The sequence below is a fragment of the Giraffa tippelskirchi genome, chromosome 1 (assembly GCF_054371585.1).
Source record: "Giraffa tippelskirchi isolate mGirTip1 chromosome 1, T2T-mGirTip1v1.2.pri, whole genome shotgun sequence".
NCBI lineage: Eukaryota > Metazoa > Chordata > Mammalia > Artiodactyla > Giraffidae > Giraffa > Giraffa tippelskirchi.
Window position 1 is genome coordinate 55,192,255 of NC_137275.1, and position 17,020 is coordinate 55,209,274.

Genomic DNA, 17,020 nt, shown 5'->3' on the forward strand with positions numbered 1-17,020 from the left:
GTTTATCTTTTTAATTTTACTTTGGGAACAAAAAGGTCACAACTAAAGTATAAACAAAAATCCAGGGAACTGCTGCTGCTGCTGCTGCTGCTGTTAAGTCGCTTCAGTCGTGTCCGACTCTGCGCGACCCCATAGACGGCAGCCCACCAGGCTCCTCCATCCATGGGATTTTCCAGGCAAGAGTACTGGAGTGGGGTGCCATTGCCTTCTCCCCAGGGAACTAGATCTCTTTAATGAAATCAAGATTTTAAGCGTGTGGAAAATACTCATTTATGTGCAAACAATTGGAGGGTTGATAACATAAAATAGACTTACAATTAGACATTTCTCAATGACGATAATAAAATGGCAAACTTTCAAAGTATCTTCAGCAATTTAGAAACTAATATTTGAATTTAAGTCCACTCAATAAGCCATGTGAAAAATATAAATACCATAGACCCTTGAGTAGTAAGTTGTATTGTTATTATAAAAGTTTTTACATATATTTTCACAGGATAATGAAAAGAAAAAGATAAATATATAGTGCAAATAGATCTTTTTGTGTTTTAAATTTTTTGTCCATGCTGCATGGCATGTGGGATCTTAGCTACCCAACCAGGGATCAAACTTGAACCTCCTGCAGCAGAAGCGCAGTTTTAACTACAGGATCGCCAGGGAAATTCCCTGCATATAGACCTTTAAATTGGACTTAATGTTCATTTGTTTTCAAACAGTGAGTTACAGAAATATGGAAACACTAAGTAAGAATGAGAAATGAGAATTATTCAGAAGATTCAGGGCTCATTTGGATGCAGCTTGCTATTTCCTTTATGATAAACTCCCCGATAGGTGAATATTCTGAATTCTTGTACCCAAGGTTTATAATTTTGTTTTACTATTTCTTGCTTTGCTGTCAGCACTCACTTCTCCCTGATTAAGTAAAGTCCAACTGCAACAAATCTTCCCCCGCCCCTCTAACCTGCTACATTAAACTGTTATTGGCTGGCTAATTTAGGATGCTCAGAAAATTTCCTCTGCTCTTATTTTCACATAATGAAAATTTGGTTCACAAGCCAGGAAAACCCTCTGAACAATGCTCTGGGGTGTATGTGCCATTACCACCTAGACAGACATATGCTGTCCACTACGGCAGCCACTAGTAACACGTGGCTATGGTGCACTTGCAACATGGCTGGTACAACCGAGGGACTGAACTGAAATTTCAAACTGCATATGTGGCTCACATTTTATTTCTGTTGGATATCATTGACTTAATTCACTTAAAAAAAAAATTTCCTGATTTTGAACTCCATTCTGAATAGAGAAGTGAAAGCTAAGAGACTGTTAAATGTGTGTAATATTACATTTACATGTGCTAGCTACATGTACCATGGCTGATAAAGTTCCAAATGTTACAGGGGTTGGACACTGAGTGACTCAAACCCTTTCAGTTAAGTCACTCAGTAGTGTCCAACTCTTTGCGACCCCATGGACTGCAGCATGCCAGGCTTCCCTGTCCATCACCAAATCCCAGAGATTACTCAAACTCATGTCTGTCGAGTCAGTGATGCCACCCAACCACCTCAACCTCTGTCAACCCCTTCTCCTCCTGCCTTCAATTTTTCCCAGCATCAGGATCTTTTCCAGTTAGTCAGTTCTTTGCAGCAGGTGGCCAAAGCATTGGAGTTTCAGCTTCAGCATCAGTCCTTCCAATGAATATTCAGGACTGATTTCCTTTAGGATGGACTGGTTTGATCTCCTTGCAGTCCAAGGGACTCTCAAGAGTCTTCTCCAACACCACAGTTCAAAGGCATCAATTCTTTGGCACTCAGCTTTCTTTATAGTACAAACCTTTTACAAGGTCACAAAACATGATCTTGAAGCTACTAGACCATCAGCTCTTTGGTGGTGAGGACACTTTCTGCTGTGGCTCTTTATCTGCCCCAAAACCCAGCATGACTTACACATGATGGATGCTCAAAGATATCTGTTGAATGGATTTGTAATTCATTGGATGGATTTCATTAATTTAATCCATTAATTAATTAATGGGTTTTAATTCATTTGTACCAGAGACATGGAGAAAAAGTCACTGGTGCCAGGCTCAAATAAAAAGTACTAGAAAAAGGAAATTTTATTAATATTACTGAAATTAGGAAGTTTTCCCATACAGGGAAATTTTAGAAGGAGATAAGTAGGAAGTAAGCACTCCTGTTCCTCGATACTTCAAACAGCTGTTAAAATCACAATACTGCTGCAGATTCTGAAACAACATTCTTACTTAAACTACATACTGGAAAGATGAGCTATTTTACTTAGTGTCTGCAGAGAATTTAGGAAGTTTAAGGAATAAAAATTACAGCTGCTGCCATCCATACCTATTTCCAGGGGGGGCGCACAGCTCCGAATAGTACTTGATTTTGGGCTCTGTCCCACTGGTCCGCATGGTGGCCACGCCTCCATTAGCAAAGCTAAAGGTGATCATTTGGCTGCTTTTACTAGTTGGGAGAATCTAGGAATTAATTTTCATGTTATAAATTTATTAGTAAGTAGCAACGTAAGTTGTTTTTTACCTAACTAATATTTTCCCCCGAATAAGCAAGAAAGTAAATGCAAAAAAAAGAACACATTTGAGGAAGTTAGAAAATGTACTCGGGATAAATGAAATAAATAATAAGGCAATTTGTGAAAATAAAGTAACTTTGTATACTACTATTTACCTCTGTAGTTTTATTAAAGCTACTAAAAGTTTTTCTAAAATCGAAACACACCCTTTCACAAGAAATTGCTTTAAACCGATTAATAATAATGCATTACAAAACCCCACAAAACAGTGAAATAGGCTTATTTCACTTTCAAAAGCTTCTGGTATATGTATCATGGCTGACTGCTCTTCAAACTCTACTAAAGTGACCGAAGCATTAAAATAAAAAAGCACACAAGGGCAAAGAGGCAGCAGCTGTTGAGGGGTGTGCCCACCAATCGTGGCAGTCAGAAACCAGATGAAGGGGCGGAAGGGACCTGCTGGAACACAGGACAATGCCCAGGGAGCGCCTACAACAGGCAGACAAGAACCGATTCAGGATGCTCTGCAGAGCCCTGGCAAAGCTCACTAACCGGGGCACCAGGTACTGCAAAGGGCAGGCACGAGGCAAAGGCAGACAAAGGCAGCATCTGAAAGGAGCTATTGGATCCTCCCAGATCCTCAACTTCTGTCCACGTGGTCAGCCAACCACCTCATCAGGAGACGGCTTAAATCTCTGGTATAACTGAAACAGAAGAGCTTAGAAGTTGGGGACACTGGGCATCCTGGAAGGCAGGGCATGGAGAAAACTGAGAGTCAGTCAGAGTTCCCACATTGAACACTAGCGCCCCTCCTCCCAGGTCCTGTGGACATCTCCACCACTTCCCGGGACTCAGCATCCCAGCTTATTACCCTTAGGCAGGAGACTAGGGTGACAGTGAGGTGTACCCAGAAGACCTTGAAGGAAATAAAGACAAGTCATAGGAAGAAAGATCTACATTTTAAAAAAAAGCGTAATTAATATCCTTAATAGAGATAAGATACAATATACATGAAATAAGATATTACTTTTAATAGAGAAAAAGAGCTGAAATGTTCAAAGAAGCAGACATTTAATGTTGACGTAATCTGCCCAAATGTAGGAAAGAAAGACAAAGATGGACAATGGGAAGAGAAAAACATGGAAAGTAGAACATCACTCCAGGAGGGTGAGCATCTAAGAACTTGTCAAGAAGGGGAGAACAGAAAATTCGAGGGAAAAGGTTATTTGGAAAACAACCATCCAGCCTCCTTCTTTGACAAAAATCAAGAGTTTCTCAGGACGGAAAGAAATGACTCCATAGGCCAACAAAGACCAACCAAGTGTCCAAAAAAAAAAGGAAGGAGGCCCATACTAAAAGCTTATCACTGAAATTCTGAACCCAAGGTTTAGTGGGATGTTCCTAATACTTTCCACAGAGAAAAAAAAAACTGCACAGAAAGGACTGAATGAGTGTGGCATCCTTATCCCTGGATGCAGCACACAGCAGGTCCCAACTATTTCCTGAAGAAATGAATGATGGATGCTCCACAGCTTAACAAACATGGAACAGTGCTTTCAAAACTATGAGTCAATAAAGTGTGAGGGTAGAGTAAGAAATTTTCAGACCTAAACACCTCCAAAAACTTACCTCTATTCACTTCTTCTTAGGAAGCTACTAAGAAATGTGATTTAGGAAGCTAATTATAAAAAGGGGTCCAGGAGCAAGGGATATAACCCCAGAGAGTAGGCAAGAGCATTCCCAGGGTTACAGCTGGGCATTCAACCCAGAGAGCAGTGGGCCCTCCCCAGAGAAAGGGGCCAGGAGGGAGGCCATTGGAAACAAGATGGAACCAACAGAAGCACGGAATCATTGGACTAGGTAGGAAACCCTACTGAGAGCTATCTGAAGGATCTGGGAAGAACTGGTGAGGAATACACAGGAATCCATGCAAATGAAAGAACAAAGCAGCTATTAATTACAGAAAAAATAATTCTTTATACAATGTAAGGGGAATCTAATCAAAGTACACTACTTAGCTAAGCAGAAAAACAATAGTTACTAGTCATCATAATACAAGCTTGGAATCTGATGTTGCCAAAACCTGTGGTACAAATGTACTGCAAGGATAGGGGAGAAGAGTTGTGAATGCTGCAACTCTAAGAACTAAATCCCTATTTCCATTATGTTGTTATGTTAAGTCACTTTAGTAGTGTCTGACTCCTTGAGACACTATGGACTATAGCTTGTCAGGCTCTTCTGTCCAAGCGATTCTCCAGGCAAGAATACTGGAATGGGTTGCTATTTCCTCTTCCAATCTCCATCATAGAAAATTAATAAAGCCTAACACTGATAAGTCAAAGCATCACCACATGAGCATGTTATTTAGAAATCTGGTGGTATATACCAGAGAAACAACAAGAGGGAAGGTGGTTTCCTTGACACATGGCAACGAAATGGTAGGAGGTGGAACTGCCAAGTTTCTTCATAACCTTTTAATACTACTTGCCTTTTAAAAACATATTGTGTGCAGATGTAAATTAAAAAATATAAAAAGGAGAATATTAATGTCCAGCATCTCATAAGGATATTCTTACTCTTCTTCCCCTACCCACTTGCCATAGTTAGCAGTACTATTTTCTGCCATATTTGTGCCTTCTTTTGACTGCAGTTGGGGATCCACATGATAGGAAGAGTTTTAACTCATGTGCTACAGCTAACAACTCCCATGTGAATGAATGAATTAGTGTTAGTTGCTCAGTCGTGTGCAACTGTGTGCAACCCAATGGACTACAGCCTGCCACATTCTTCTGTCCATGGAATTCTCCAAGCAAGTATACTGGAGTAGGTAGCCATTCCTTTCTCCAGGGGATCTTCCCGACCCGGGGATTGAACCTGGCTATCCTACACTGCAGGTGGATTCTTTACCATCTGAGCCACCAGGGAAGCCCCAACAACTCCCATATAGTCAGAGAATATGGTAAAACTAAGGAGGAAGCAAACAGCAGTTCTCAAGGCTGGGCGAGTAACATCAGCGTCAGCAGGGCACTTATTAGAAAGGCAAATAAGGGATGAGCTGCAGCACTCAGTGTTTTAACCTGGCCACCAAGTGATTCTGATGGTTTTTCAAGTTCAACTGCTGAAAGAGAGGAAAAGGCGGATTTGCAATCATAAGACCCAGATTCTACGTGGAGCATCACCAATTAGCTTCTAACAACAGGCAGGTCTTACACTTCTGAGTATAGTCAGCCCTCGGCACCCATGGAGGACTGGTGCCAGGAGCCCCTGCAGATACCAAAATCCATGGATGCTTAAGTCCATTATATACACTAGTGTAGTCAATTGACCCTCGGTGTTTATGATGTGAAATCCTCAGATACCGAGAGCTGACTGTATCGATTTCCTGCTGTGTTAAAAGATGGCACGGGCTGAGATGACTAGTGAGAATCCCTATAGTTTTATCTCATGTTTTAAAATTATCTCTATATTTTAATAGCTTATTTATAATAATGCCTAAAATCAGCTTCAATTAATTATGATTAAATAGGTTGAGCTATTCAAAGCACAGTGAAAAAGTAAATAGAGAAGACTTTAACTGATAAAAAACATTACTTACAGCTTTTTTATCAGGTTCGTTATCATCATAGCCAGTTGTAAGGTCCCTAATGTGAGAAATCTCAAATCTGCCACAAGTTTTTGGATAATTACTCTTCCCATCATAGTTTCTAAGGTTTTCAAATAATTGTTTAATAGTTTCTTGATCATGGCAGATAAAATACGAAGCTCTGGTGATATGGTAGCCATACCTATCAATACAAACATGGTTACATGCAAATGAGGAACAAATAATTGTGCACAGTGTACACTGAAAATGTATCTATCAAACAGTATATTCTAAAACAAACAACCACAACTAATTTCAAAGGAATAATTCAGCATTAAATAAAGAGGTCCAACAATCTACCCCACGAATCACTGCCCTGCTGTGTGGCCCTCAGTCTCTATTTGTAAGTAAAAGTTTTATCATTGGAATACAGCCACACCATGCCCATTACCTTCTGTCTGGTTACTTTTGCACTAGAAAGGCAGAATTAAGTAATTGCTACAAAGACTAAATAGATGTTTAATGAACACATTTAGTCTTTTTCAACACTGGACATGTAAAAAAAATCACATTCTTCCCTTAGCCATTTCTGCAACTAACATTCTCATTTATTAAGGACTAACATCATTACGAATGGTAATTACTATTAATTGCTTAAGTAGCAAAAGGGAAAGGTGATCTCTTAGTTTTCGTAAGAAATATAATTCATAACTAAGGCAAGAGCATCAAAGAATATGAGTATCCCACACACAAGAAGAGAGTGAAACATTAAAAAATATTCCTGTGTGGTGATGCATGTTAACTGTATCTACTGTGATCATTTCACAGTATAGACATACACTGAATCACTGTGTTGTACACCTGAACTGATTAAAAAAAATTACTTCAATTAAATAGTCAATAGAATCTTACTCAACATAGATGGCTTTTAGCTGCTGAGACAAAGACAAATTCTTGGTTGCTAGAAAGCTGGCCAACTCTGCAGTTATGACGGCAGCGCTGACTCCATCTTTGTCCAGCACGAAAGGGCAGCACATATATCCTGCAGAAACACGAGTCATACACACATCTTAAGGAGTGGGTCCTTTTACACACTGCACATACACACGTCTATATGCACCCTGCCTATTGCATGAGAGGTTGTCCAGGGTGTAAATGATTCTCATTGACCACCACTGTATTTAAGAATCTAGCCCAGTGCCTAGAGGGTCTTAAAGAAGTATTTGTTGAGTACAAACTATTATGTATAAAATAAATGATATATAAGGATGTATTATACAACACAAGGAGTAGAGCCAATATTTTATAATAACTATAAATGAAGTATAGTCTACAAAAATATTCAATCACTATGTTGTAAACCTGAGACTAATATGGATGCACTCAGATGCTCAGTTGTGCCCAACTCTTTGCAACCGCATGGACTGTATCCCGCAAGGCTTATCTGTCCATGGGATTCTCCAGGCAAGAATACTAGAGTTGGTTGCCATGCCTGCCAGGGGATCTCTTCAACCCACGGATCAAGCCCTCATCTCTTAGGTCTCCTGCACTGGCAGGCAGGTTCTTTACTACTAGTGCCACCTGGGAAGCCCTCAGTTCAGTTCAGTTCAGTCGCTCAGTCGTGTCTGATTCTTTGTGACTCCATGGACTGTAGTACGGCAGGCTTCCCTGTCCGTCACCAACTCCCAGAGTTTACTCAAACTCATGTCCATTGAGTCGGTGATGCCATCCAACTATCTCGTCCTCTGTCGTCCCCTTCTCCTCCCGTCTTCAATCATTCCCAGCATCAGGGTCTTTTCAAATGAATCAGTACTTCACATCAGGTAGCCTAAGTATTGGAGTTTCAGCTTCAACGTCAGTCCTTCCAATGAATATTCAGGACTGATTTCCTTTAGGATGGACTGGTTGGATCTCCTTGCTGTCCAAGACACTCTCAAGAGTCTTCTCCAACACCACAGTTTAAAAGCATCAATTCTTCGGCGCTCAGCTTTCTTTATAGTCCAACTCTCACATCCATACGTGACTACTGGAAAAACCATAGCTTTGACTAGATGGACCTTTGCTGCCAAAGTAATGTCTCTGCTTTTTAATATGCTGTCTAGGTTGGTCAAAACTTTTCTTCCAAGGAGCAGGCGTCTTTTAATTTCTTTTAATTTCATGGCTGCAGTCACCATCTACAGTGATTTTGGAGCCCAAAAAAATAAAGTCTCTCACTGTTTCCCCATCTATTTGCCATGAAGTGATGGGACCAGATGCCATGATCTTAGTTTTCTAAATGTTGAGTTTTAAGCCAGCTTTTTCACTCTCCTCTTTCACTTTCATCAAGAGGCTGTTTAGTTCTTCTTTGCTTTCTGCTATAAGTGTGGTGTCATCTGCATATCTGAGGTTATTGATATTTCTCCCAGCAATCTTGATTCCAGCTTGTGCTTCATCCAGCCTATCATTTCTCATGATGTACTCTGCATATAAGTTAAATAAGCAGGGAAGCCCTCAACTATGCTTTAATTTAAAAAAAAACAAAAACAAAAACAAAAAGAGGAAGTATTTGTTGAATAACCTGTAAGGAGAGTCTCCCTTCTAAACAAATAGTCCTCATTTTCCAGGTCTAGCCCTTCACCTCACACAAAATTGTTTCTAATTGCTCGAGTCAATGCTTATTCTGTCTTCTCTGAATTCCTCTAGTTTTTGCCAGTACATGATTCACCTTGACAGTGAGCCTATACTCTTTTGCGTGGTTACTAACCTCACCTATATAAACTACTGTAGGCTAACATCAGTTCATCCATTTCCTTCAGAGTCAGTGTGTAATTGATAAGCAATAAAAATTTGATAAACAAATTTTTGGACTTCCCAGGTAGCACTAGTGGTAAAGAAATCACCTGCTAATGCAGGAGACATAAGAGATGAAAGTTCAACCCTGGGTCAGGAAGATCCCCTGGAGGAGGGCATGACAACCCACTCCAGTATTCTTGCCTAGAGGATCCCACGGACAGAGGAGCCTGGTGGGCTATGGTCCATACGGTTGCAAAGAGTTGGACACGACTGAAGCAACTTAGCATACACACAGAACTTTTACTAAATAAACAGCTAAAATATCCCCAGCACAAACATTTGCATTTCACGCTTCTATTGCTAGCTCTCCTTTTCACTTATTTATAGTGATTATTTAAGACAAGTGTTTTCCCATCATCCTGGCTGGTTCTTTCAGGTGACAATCACTCTGATGAAGTCCTACAACTGTGGCTTCTCCTTTTTATGGACAGATCTCTGCAGGGCACTCTCTGATAAGCAGTGAACTATATGTGGCCTAGATATCAACACCACAGTGAGGAAATACCACAGCTCCCCAAGAAGGAGGATTTTCTTAAGCTACTACAGCCAAGCACAAAACATCATTATTCACAGTCATCAGGGGAGAGGATTCATTTCCTTACATGAATGGCTTGATTATTTGTGAGATATTCTTTTCATCTAAAAAAAATCTGTGACACCAACTCTGGGGCTGGACAGTTCAGCATTTGCAGAGGGTCACAGAAGAAAAGCAAACTGTGTGCTTCTGTTTCACTGTTAATTTTTGAACCCCAATCCAAATCTTTGCCCATTTATTTGCATTCTATAAATTAACTGATCCTGTGATCATGGTGCTCAACTCTTACCAATAGCTTCTTCAAATGCAAATAAGACATTTTTCCCCTGGTCTATCAGCTGTTTGGCTCGATTTCCCATCCACTTAAAGCCAGTTAATGTTTCCTAAAAGGATAATCCAAGAGAGAAAGAAATGCCTTAGACCTTCTCCAGAGCAAAAGAAAGGGAAAGGGGCAAGTCTCACAAGCACTCTACCTCAAAGTGAAAACCCTCCTTCAAGGCGATGGCTCGCAGGATTTTGGAAGAGACGGTGCTGGACAACATGTATAAGTTTTGGAGGGCGCTGTGATCTTGGTTCTTTTCTTTCCAAGAAGTAAAGAGCCACCAGCCCAGGAGGGCCCCCAACTCATTGCCTGAAAACACTTTCCATTCGCCACTGAAAGAAAAAACCACCCATGCATGACAGTGATCTTAAGAGAGGGTGCTTAATTGTAAGTGACAAATAAGGACAGAACAATTAAACCAAACAAGGCTCCAAGGGGCCTCTGCAGGACTGTTCTCACCATTCTTTCTTGTTGTTATTGTTCTCATTATTCTTGTTTACATAACAGAAGTGTGGCTACCACTGCACAAACATCTGAGCAGCTACCGTGTCTCAGCCAGTTTGCCCAGACAAACATCCTATCTTTGAAAACCGTTAAGTATGTCAACGATGACACAGAAATGCTTTTATCTCAGTCTTCAGCAAAGGCTTCGGTTTTAAACATAACAGATACATGCTGGCAAGATGCCCCCCAAGTATAATAGCTTATGTATTTCCATTTTTTGGTCAGCACTGTTGATTCTGAGAGAGAGCTTAGCATTCCTTAAGATTCAGCACAGTACTTGCACAGTCTGGACACCAGAGAACAGGTTTGCAACTGTCCCTTTGTGAAGTCAAGGTGGCTACAAGCATACCTCACATTTGATCATGTAGCACCCTCAGCTTAAATTTCTAAAAACTGACACAGAATTGAACCTGTTTTGTCATAACTGAAAGTCCTAACCCTTTGGCAGCACCAAACTGTCCCTCAAACATCACACATGCTGTTTGACCTGCAAAACTGCTTGGAGGCTGCATACCTTTCAACTTTCCTCCTTACCCATCACTGCTCTGTACAAACTCTACAGTCACACTTATCTCAAGCACTGCAGCACCCCACAGGCATGCTCTCTGGTCTGCTCAACATAAATTCAACACGGCATTGTAAGGTCTGGCTCCTCACCAAACCTTTGCCAAATGCTGAACTTTAAAGCCAGCACCAAACAAAGTACTTTGCCCTCATTAGGCACTGAGTGATTAATTATGATAAAAGTAATGATAAAAGGGGGATGGTAAAGAAGTAGTAAGTTCAATACCAAAGTTCAATACCAAATACACACTAGGCTGGCTGACCCTCCATTATGCTTGCCGAACCTGTGGCCCCTGGACCAGTACTTGCTCTATGTCAGAGGATCTGACAGAGGTTCAGTGAGATGATCATTTGCAAGATAAATGGGAAACATTTCCAAATACATCTGGTCTCTCAAGAAACATCTGACTGACACTATATCACACATTATGCAGGTAATCACAATTCATTGTACCTGTCTTGCTTTTCTGCCACAGCAAGTCTATCAGCATCTGGGTCATTTGCCAAAATGATTTTGGCCTTGGTTTTGTCAGCCAAAGCAAAAGACAAAGTCTGAAAAAGAGAGAGAAAGAAGAGAAAAAGATCACTCCAACCAAGAATTGAGCACACTGCAGTCTTTAAAAATATACAGTTCTTTAAGAACTAAAAGAGGTCTTTTCCCAAATCAAGACTGAATCCTATTTCTGGAACTGGTCTTGGTTGGTTACACACTACTTCCTAAGTCAGAGGTCAGATAACGAGAGCATCAACACACAACCCACATATGCCAGTGGGACTCGCCCAACATCTGACTGTGTTTGTGGCTGGACTGGTTATTTCCAGGCCTGGCCCTGTGATCAACCTCACAGACAAACCAAAATTGACTGTCTGAGTATAACTGTTACCCTAACCTTTAAAAAGTTTAAGTGGGGGCTTCTTTGATGGTCCAGCAGCTAAGACTCTGTGCCCCCAATGCAGGGGGTCTGGTTCAATCACTGGTCAGGGAACTAGATCCCACATGCTGCAACTAAGACCTGGGGCAGCCAAGTAAATAAATACTAAAGATGAATAAAATAAAAAGGTTAAAGGAACCATAATTTAAATAGCTCTTTTTCATACCAGAAAAATGTCAACTGAGGAATAAAAATTGTGTGATAAACCTCCATTCTATTATTGTTTCTTTTTGGTATTAAGAAGCATAGTAAATTAAATGAAATTAATTAAATTGAATGTAAAGCAACATTTTAAATTTGTGAGCAATTTCAGCTTTCACATCCTGATGCTTAAGACATCTGATTTGAAAATTCCTTTAAGAAATGGATGACTAATAAATATAAATATTTCCAATGATGAAATCACATTTTTGTCTGGCACAATGAAAACGCCAAAAAAATTATTTTACTCCAAAGTAATAGTTTTGAATTATATTCAAAATAAATTTTATAATTAAAAAACAGTCAAGTTACCAAGACACCTTCACCCTCTTCAGGATTCGGGTATTTCACTGTTGGGAACTCAGGATCAGGGTCCTTCTGTTCGGGAACAGCCTCGGGAGGAACAAGGTTGAATGCCTCAAAAGCCGACTGCACGAAGCTGTGACCAACGCCATGGACAGAGGTGTGCACAAACTTCACCTTGGTCTCCTTGTTCACAGCCCTAGAATCAGCCATGTGGAGAATGAGAAGATATACAAACATGGCTCTCAAAACGGAAGGTTTGCAAAATATCAAGGAACCAGACACCTAAGAACATAAGATTTCAAAATAATAAGAATGTATAAGACAACTGAGTATCTTTCAAATTCTATTTAAAAAAAGAGAGAGAAAAAGGTTTTTCATTCTCTTCCAAACATACATGCTCCCACAACACATTGTTTTAAATTTCACTCTGTAGTTACTTCCTGCAAATCCGATTACTTTTGCATTTTGTTTCATGCTACAACTCTCACACCTACAGTGGGTTCCAGGAGGGACTCCCAGCTGGCCCATGGCAGTACCTACCCACAGCAATGCCAGCTCCAGAGCTTCAACTATTCTCTACCATCTTCACATATGATTTTCAAAATGTCCCTTTGAACGCAACATGATGGAACTTCCCATATACAGATGCATAACAAATAAAACATTTTCTTTGTCAAGTAACAATCCTATTTAGCAAAGTGCTCTGATTGAAGAACTTAATGTAGACTAAAAATAACATCAAAATTAACAGCAGAAGTTATAGAAAATGTAAATACAAAGTGTTAGAAAATTCCAGCGATCTGACTGCTAGAACTCTAAGGTAGTGTGCACTTCTTTTGGCAATGAGTAAATGAACTAGGTCTTCCTTAAGACAACAGTAGTTTAAAACAAACATATCTTTGAAAATAAATACATCTAGAAAAATAAATATGCAAGATTAGTGAGAACAAATCTGGAAAAGATAGAATTCAGAAGTTGATCCAACTTGAATTGGGAAATATATGAGAAGCAGTAAGGCTTAGTGGTTAACATGATTTGCAGACAGATTCTAAATTTAAATCCTGGAGATCTGCTACTTTTATTTGGCTACCCTGGGTCTTAGTTGTAACACGCAGGATCTTCCATCTTTGTTGCAGCATGCGAGATCTTTAGCTGTGGCACGTGGGATCTATTTTCCTGACCAGAGATCAAGCCTGGGCCCCCTGCATTGGGAGCGTGAAGTCTCAGCCACTGGACCACTAGGAAAGTCCCTAGGGCTCTGCCACTTCTAAGCTGTGTGACTGTTGCTTATGTTCTGTGACCTCTGAGTCACAGTTTTCTCATCTATAAAACGGCAATATATCAGAACCTACCCTCAGCATTACTGTGATGATTAAAATGAGATGAATTAATTAGTACAAAGGAAGGGAATATAGCAGCTATCTGACAGATAATAGCACTTAAATCACGTTAGAAATTGTCTGATTAAAGGTGATATTTCCAATTAGTCAAAGAAAAATAGATTCTTCAGTTTAATATGTTAGTACAATTGCACTTTTTAGAAAGAATTTAATCTGCTTTCCTACTTTATGCCTCATACAAAATTAAAAGTAACTAAGAACTCAAAAGATTTAAATATGGCAAAATATGGACTCCCCTGGAATACAGTGGTTAGGACTCTGCTTCCACTGCAGGGGACACAGGTTTGATCCCTGGCTGGGGAACTAAAATCTCACGTTCCATGTGGCATGGCCAAAAACAAAACAAAACATTGCAAGATGTAAACATGAAAGCTTTAAAGTAAAACAAGAGTTGTGCTTTTTTAAAAATAATCTTGGCATAGTGAAATCTTTTTAAGTATGACACAAAACCCAGAAGTCAGCAATTAAAAGTTTCAATGAAAAAATCCAAAGTTAACAGAAGGGAAAACAATATTTGAAATAAACAAAGACTAGTTTTCCTGTACACGCAAAGAGGTTTCACAAATGCAAAAGATGAACAAACACTTAGAAAAATATAGGTTAAATAAAGATAAAAATATTCATAATTTAAAAATGTAAATAAAGTTAGGTATCGCTTTCATGTAGCAAACTGGGAAAGAGGAGAAACTTCGTAATACTCAGTGTAGGTAAGAACGTGTGTGGGTCATATACTGTTATCATATTCTGTTGGTGGGAACCTCAGCTAGTATAACATTTCTAAGAGCAATTTTTTAATCATTATTAACTTTATAAATGCATATATAATTCAGATGCCTGCACTGTATCTTTTTCTTTGCGCCCTGCACATATTGTGGGAATCTTAGTTCCCCAACCAAGAATCAAACCCCAGCCCTCCATAGTGAAAGTGCACAGTTCTAACCACCACCAGGACCATCAGGGAATTCCATCTTCTATGTATTAGTTTGAACACTCTTATATACACACACACACACCCCCCAATACTCAAGGAACCGTGCTCAAAGTTGCTGACTCTGGTGCTACTTGGTGAATAGCAGAAAACTAGACACCATTAGTCTTTATGAAGTTCAGTAAGAGGAACAGAAGGAACGTGCACAGAGTTTTGTTTGGATTACAGACCATTGTTAAATGGTCCCCAACATTTAAAAATTAGAGAATTTCACATACAAAAATCTAGGTTTCCAGTTTTTCTTAGGAGAAAAAAAACAGATGACTGGTAATGCGGGATCTAGGTTGGCACATGGTAACATCAATGGCATGGCAGCTCCCTTCAGGTGGGGTGGGGCTTCCACATTCCATACAGGAGCTGCCACTCCCCGACAACCCAGCAAATACAATACTAGAGGCAACCCTGAAGTTCTGCTGCTTAACCATCAGTGGTTCTTGCTAAGGGGACAATCAGGAGTGGTGGGACCCTCGGCATACTAGGACAGGACAACCCTTCACTCAGCTCCTCTGCTGCCTATCCGTGAGCATCACATCTGTGTCATATGGTTACAGAGACTGGTACAGTAGCCATTAAAACAAAAGGGTCAGGACTGATGGGGGCTAATACAGAAAGGTATCCATGACAAATTAACCAGGGGGAAAAAGGCATAGAACAAGATATATGCAGTCTATATTCTTAGTTATGATTTTGAAAATACTAATACATTACACGTATATATGTTTATACATGAAATGAAAATTTCTGGGAAGATAAAAAAAGTCAACATTTTCTATTTGACACCTTCCAACAAGCTTCTTTTTACATACATATATAAAAGTATGCACATATACACACACACATATATATACATACATACACACACATACACACACACATATGGCTTTCCTGGTGGCTCAGACAGTAAAGTGTCTGCCTGTAATTCAGGAGACCCAGGTTCGATACCTAGGTCGGGAAGATCCCCTGGAGAAGGAAATGGAAACCCACTCCAGTACTCTTGCCTGCAAAATCCCATGTACAGAGGAGCCTGGTAGGCTACAGTCTACAGGGTTGCAAAGAATTGGACATGACTGAGTGACTTCACTTTCTTTCTTTACACACACATATACATATATATGAATCTACAACAGAGGTCAGCAAACCATAGCCTGTGGGCCAGCCACCTGCTTCTACAGTCAAAGGATCTACCACTGAGCTATACCCCTGAAACTCATTTTTATAAATTTTTTTTTAACACAGCTATGTTTGTGTTCATTCATTTCCATATCATCTATGGCTGCTTTCTTGCAACCGCAGAGTTGGGTAGTTAGTGGCTCACAAAGCCAAAGTATTCACTATCTTTTTAAGAAAAGTTGCCAACTCCTCATCTATAGCCTCTTAAGTCAGATGCAATAATAGTATATGTAGTATAGAATACCAGTTGAGGACAAAAATGTAATGAAAACGTAATTTGGTCAAATTACATTAATTTAACTCACTTGAGGTGAGTTTCCAACCCATTTACCTGTGAAAACAGTACTTTTTAAGGTCTTCAAAATAGTCTTTATTGATGGAAGCGCTTGGGTCATGAAGGAGCAGACTGCCATTGAGTATAGAATCGTCCCAGGCTTCAGGCCATGGTTCTAGATTTTCTTCAATAGCCTGTGAAATCCCTTTATCATGAGGAGAGATGATCTGAGCCCCATTATCCCAATATACCTGGAGAAAATGGGAACATATCCAGATGGTTTAGAGTTCATTCATTCCCTGTGCTCCTAAGGCATAGACTTCAGATGGAAGGACATAAGTATGGAGAGAAAAATAAAAATACCTTATAACCATTATCTTGCTTTGGATTGTGAGAGGCAGTTATCATGATTCCAGCACAAAGTTTCAAATGTGATACTGTGTAGGGCTGTAATACAGTAGGAAACAAGAACAATTTGAAGCAAAAAATTAGATATGTTTAAAAGGTCTATCATACACTGTACCACTTTCCCTTTAATGAACATAATATATAATGTGTCATACAATATTTTTGTGCCACATCCAAGGAGTATACTCTGATTACCCTTAAAACTAACTCACTGCTCAAAATTCTGTGATGTGTACCCTAAATAAGAAAGGCGAGTATTTTCCTGTGTATCTTTTTATCCTATCTTCTCCTTGGTGAAGGTAGAAAACTCTTTACACAATATGATGCTCTGACTCTCCATTGCACATTCTTTCAAGCCTTCTGCTTAGGAAGGAAGCTTATGGCTTCAGTTTATTCTCTCCAACTGCATCCTCTGCTCTTCTTTCCCTGATTTGCTTTTAAGTAAAAGGTTGAG

General features: G+C 39.7%; 1 protein-coding gene across 1 annotated transcript in view; it reads right to left on the reverse strand.

Moving 5' to 3' along the window:
* PGM2 (phosphoglucomutase 2) overlaps nucleotides 1-17,020 on the reverse strand; it is a 36,239-nt gene that overhangs the window by 4,735 nt on the left and 14,484 nt on the right. Inside the window, exons 5-13 of the mRNA XM_081593171.1 lie at nucleotides 16,522-16,605; nucleotides 16,216-16,409; nucleotides 12,333-12,522; nucleotides 11,342-11,439; nucleotides 9,971-10,151; nucleotides 9,787-9,880; nucleotides 7,043-7,172; nucleotides 6,143-6,332; nucleotides 2,361-2,494 (exon numbers count right to left, since the gene is read on the reverse strand). Coding sequence (XP_081449297.1) covers nucleotides 2,361-2,494; nucleotides 6,143-6,332; nucleotides 7,043-7,172; nucleotides 9,787-9,880; nucleotides 9,971-10,151; nucleotides 11,342-11,439; nucleotides 12,333-12,522; nucleotides 16,216-16,409; nucleotides 16,522-16,605 — 1,295 coding nt within the window. The remainder of the gene's footprint in view (nucleotides 1-2,360; nucleotides 2,495-6,142; nucleotides 6,333-7,042; nucleotides 7,173-9,786; nucleotides 9,881-9,970; nucleotides 10,152-11,341; nucleotides 11,440-12,332; nucleotides 12,523-16,215; nucleotides 16,410-16,521; nucleotides 16,606-17,020) is intronic.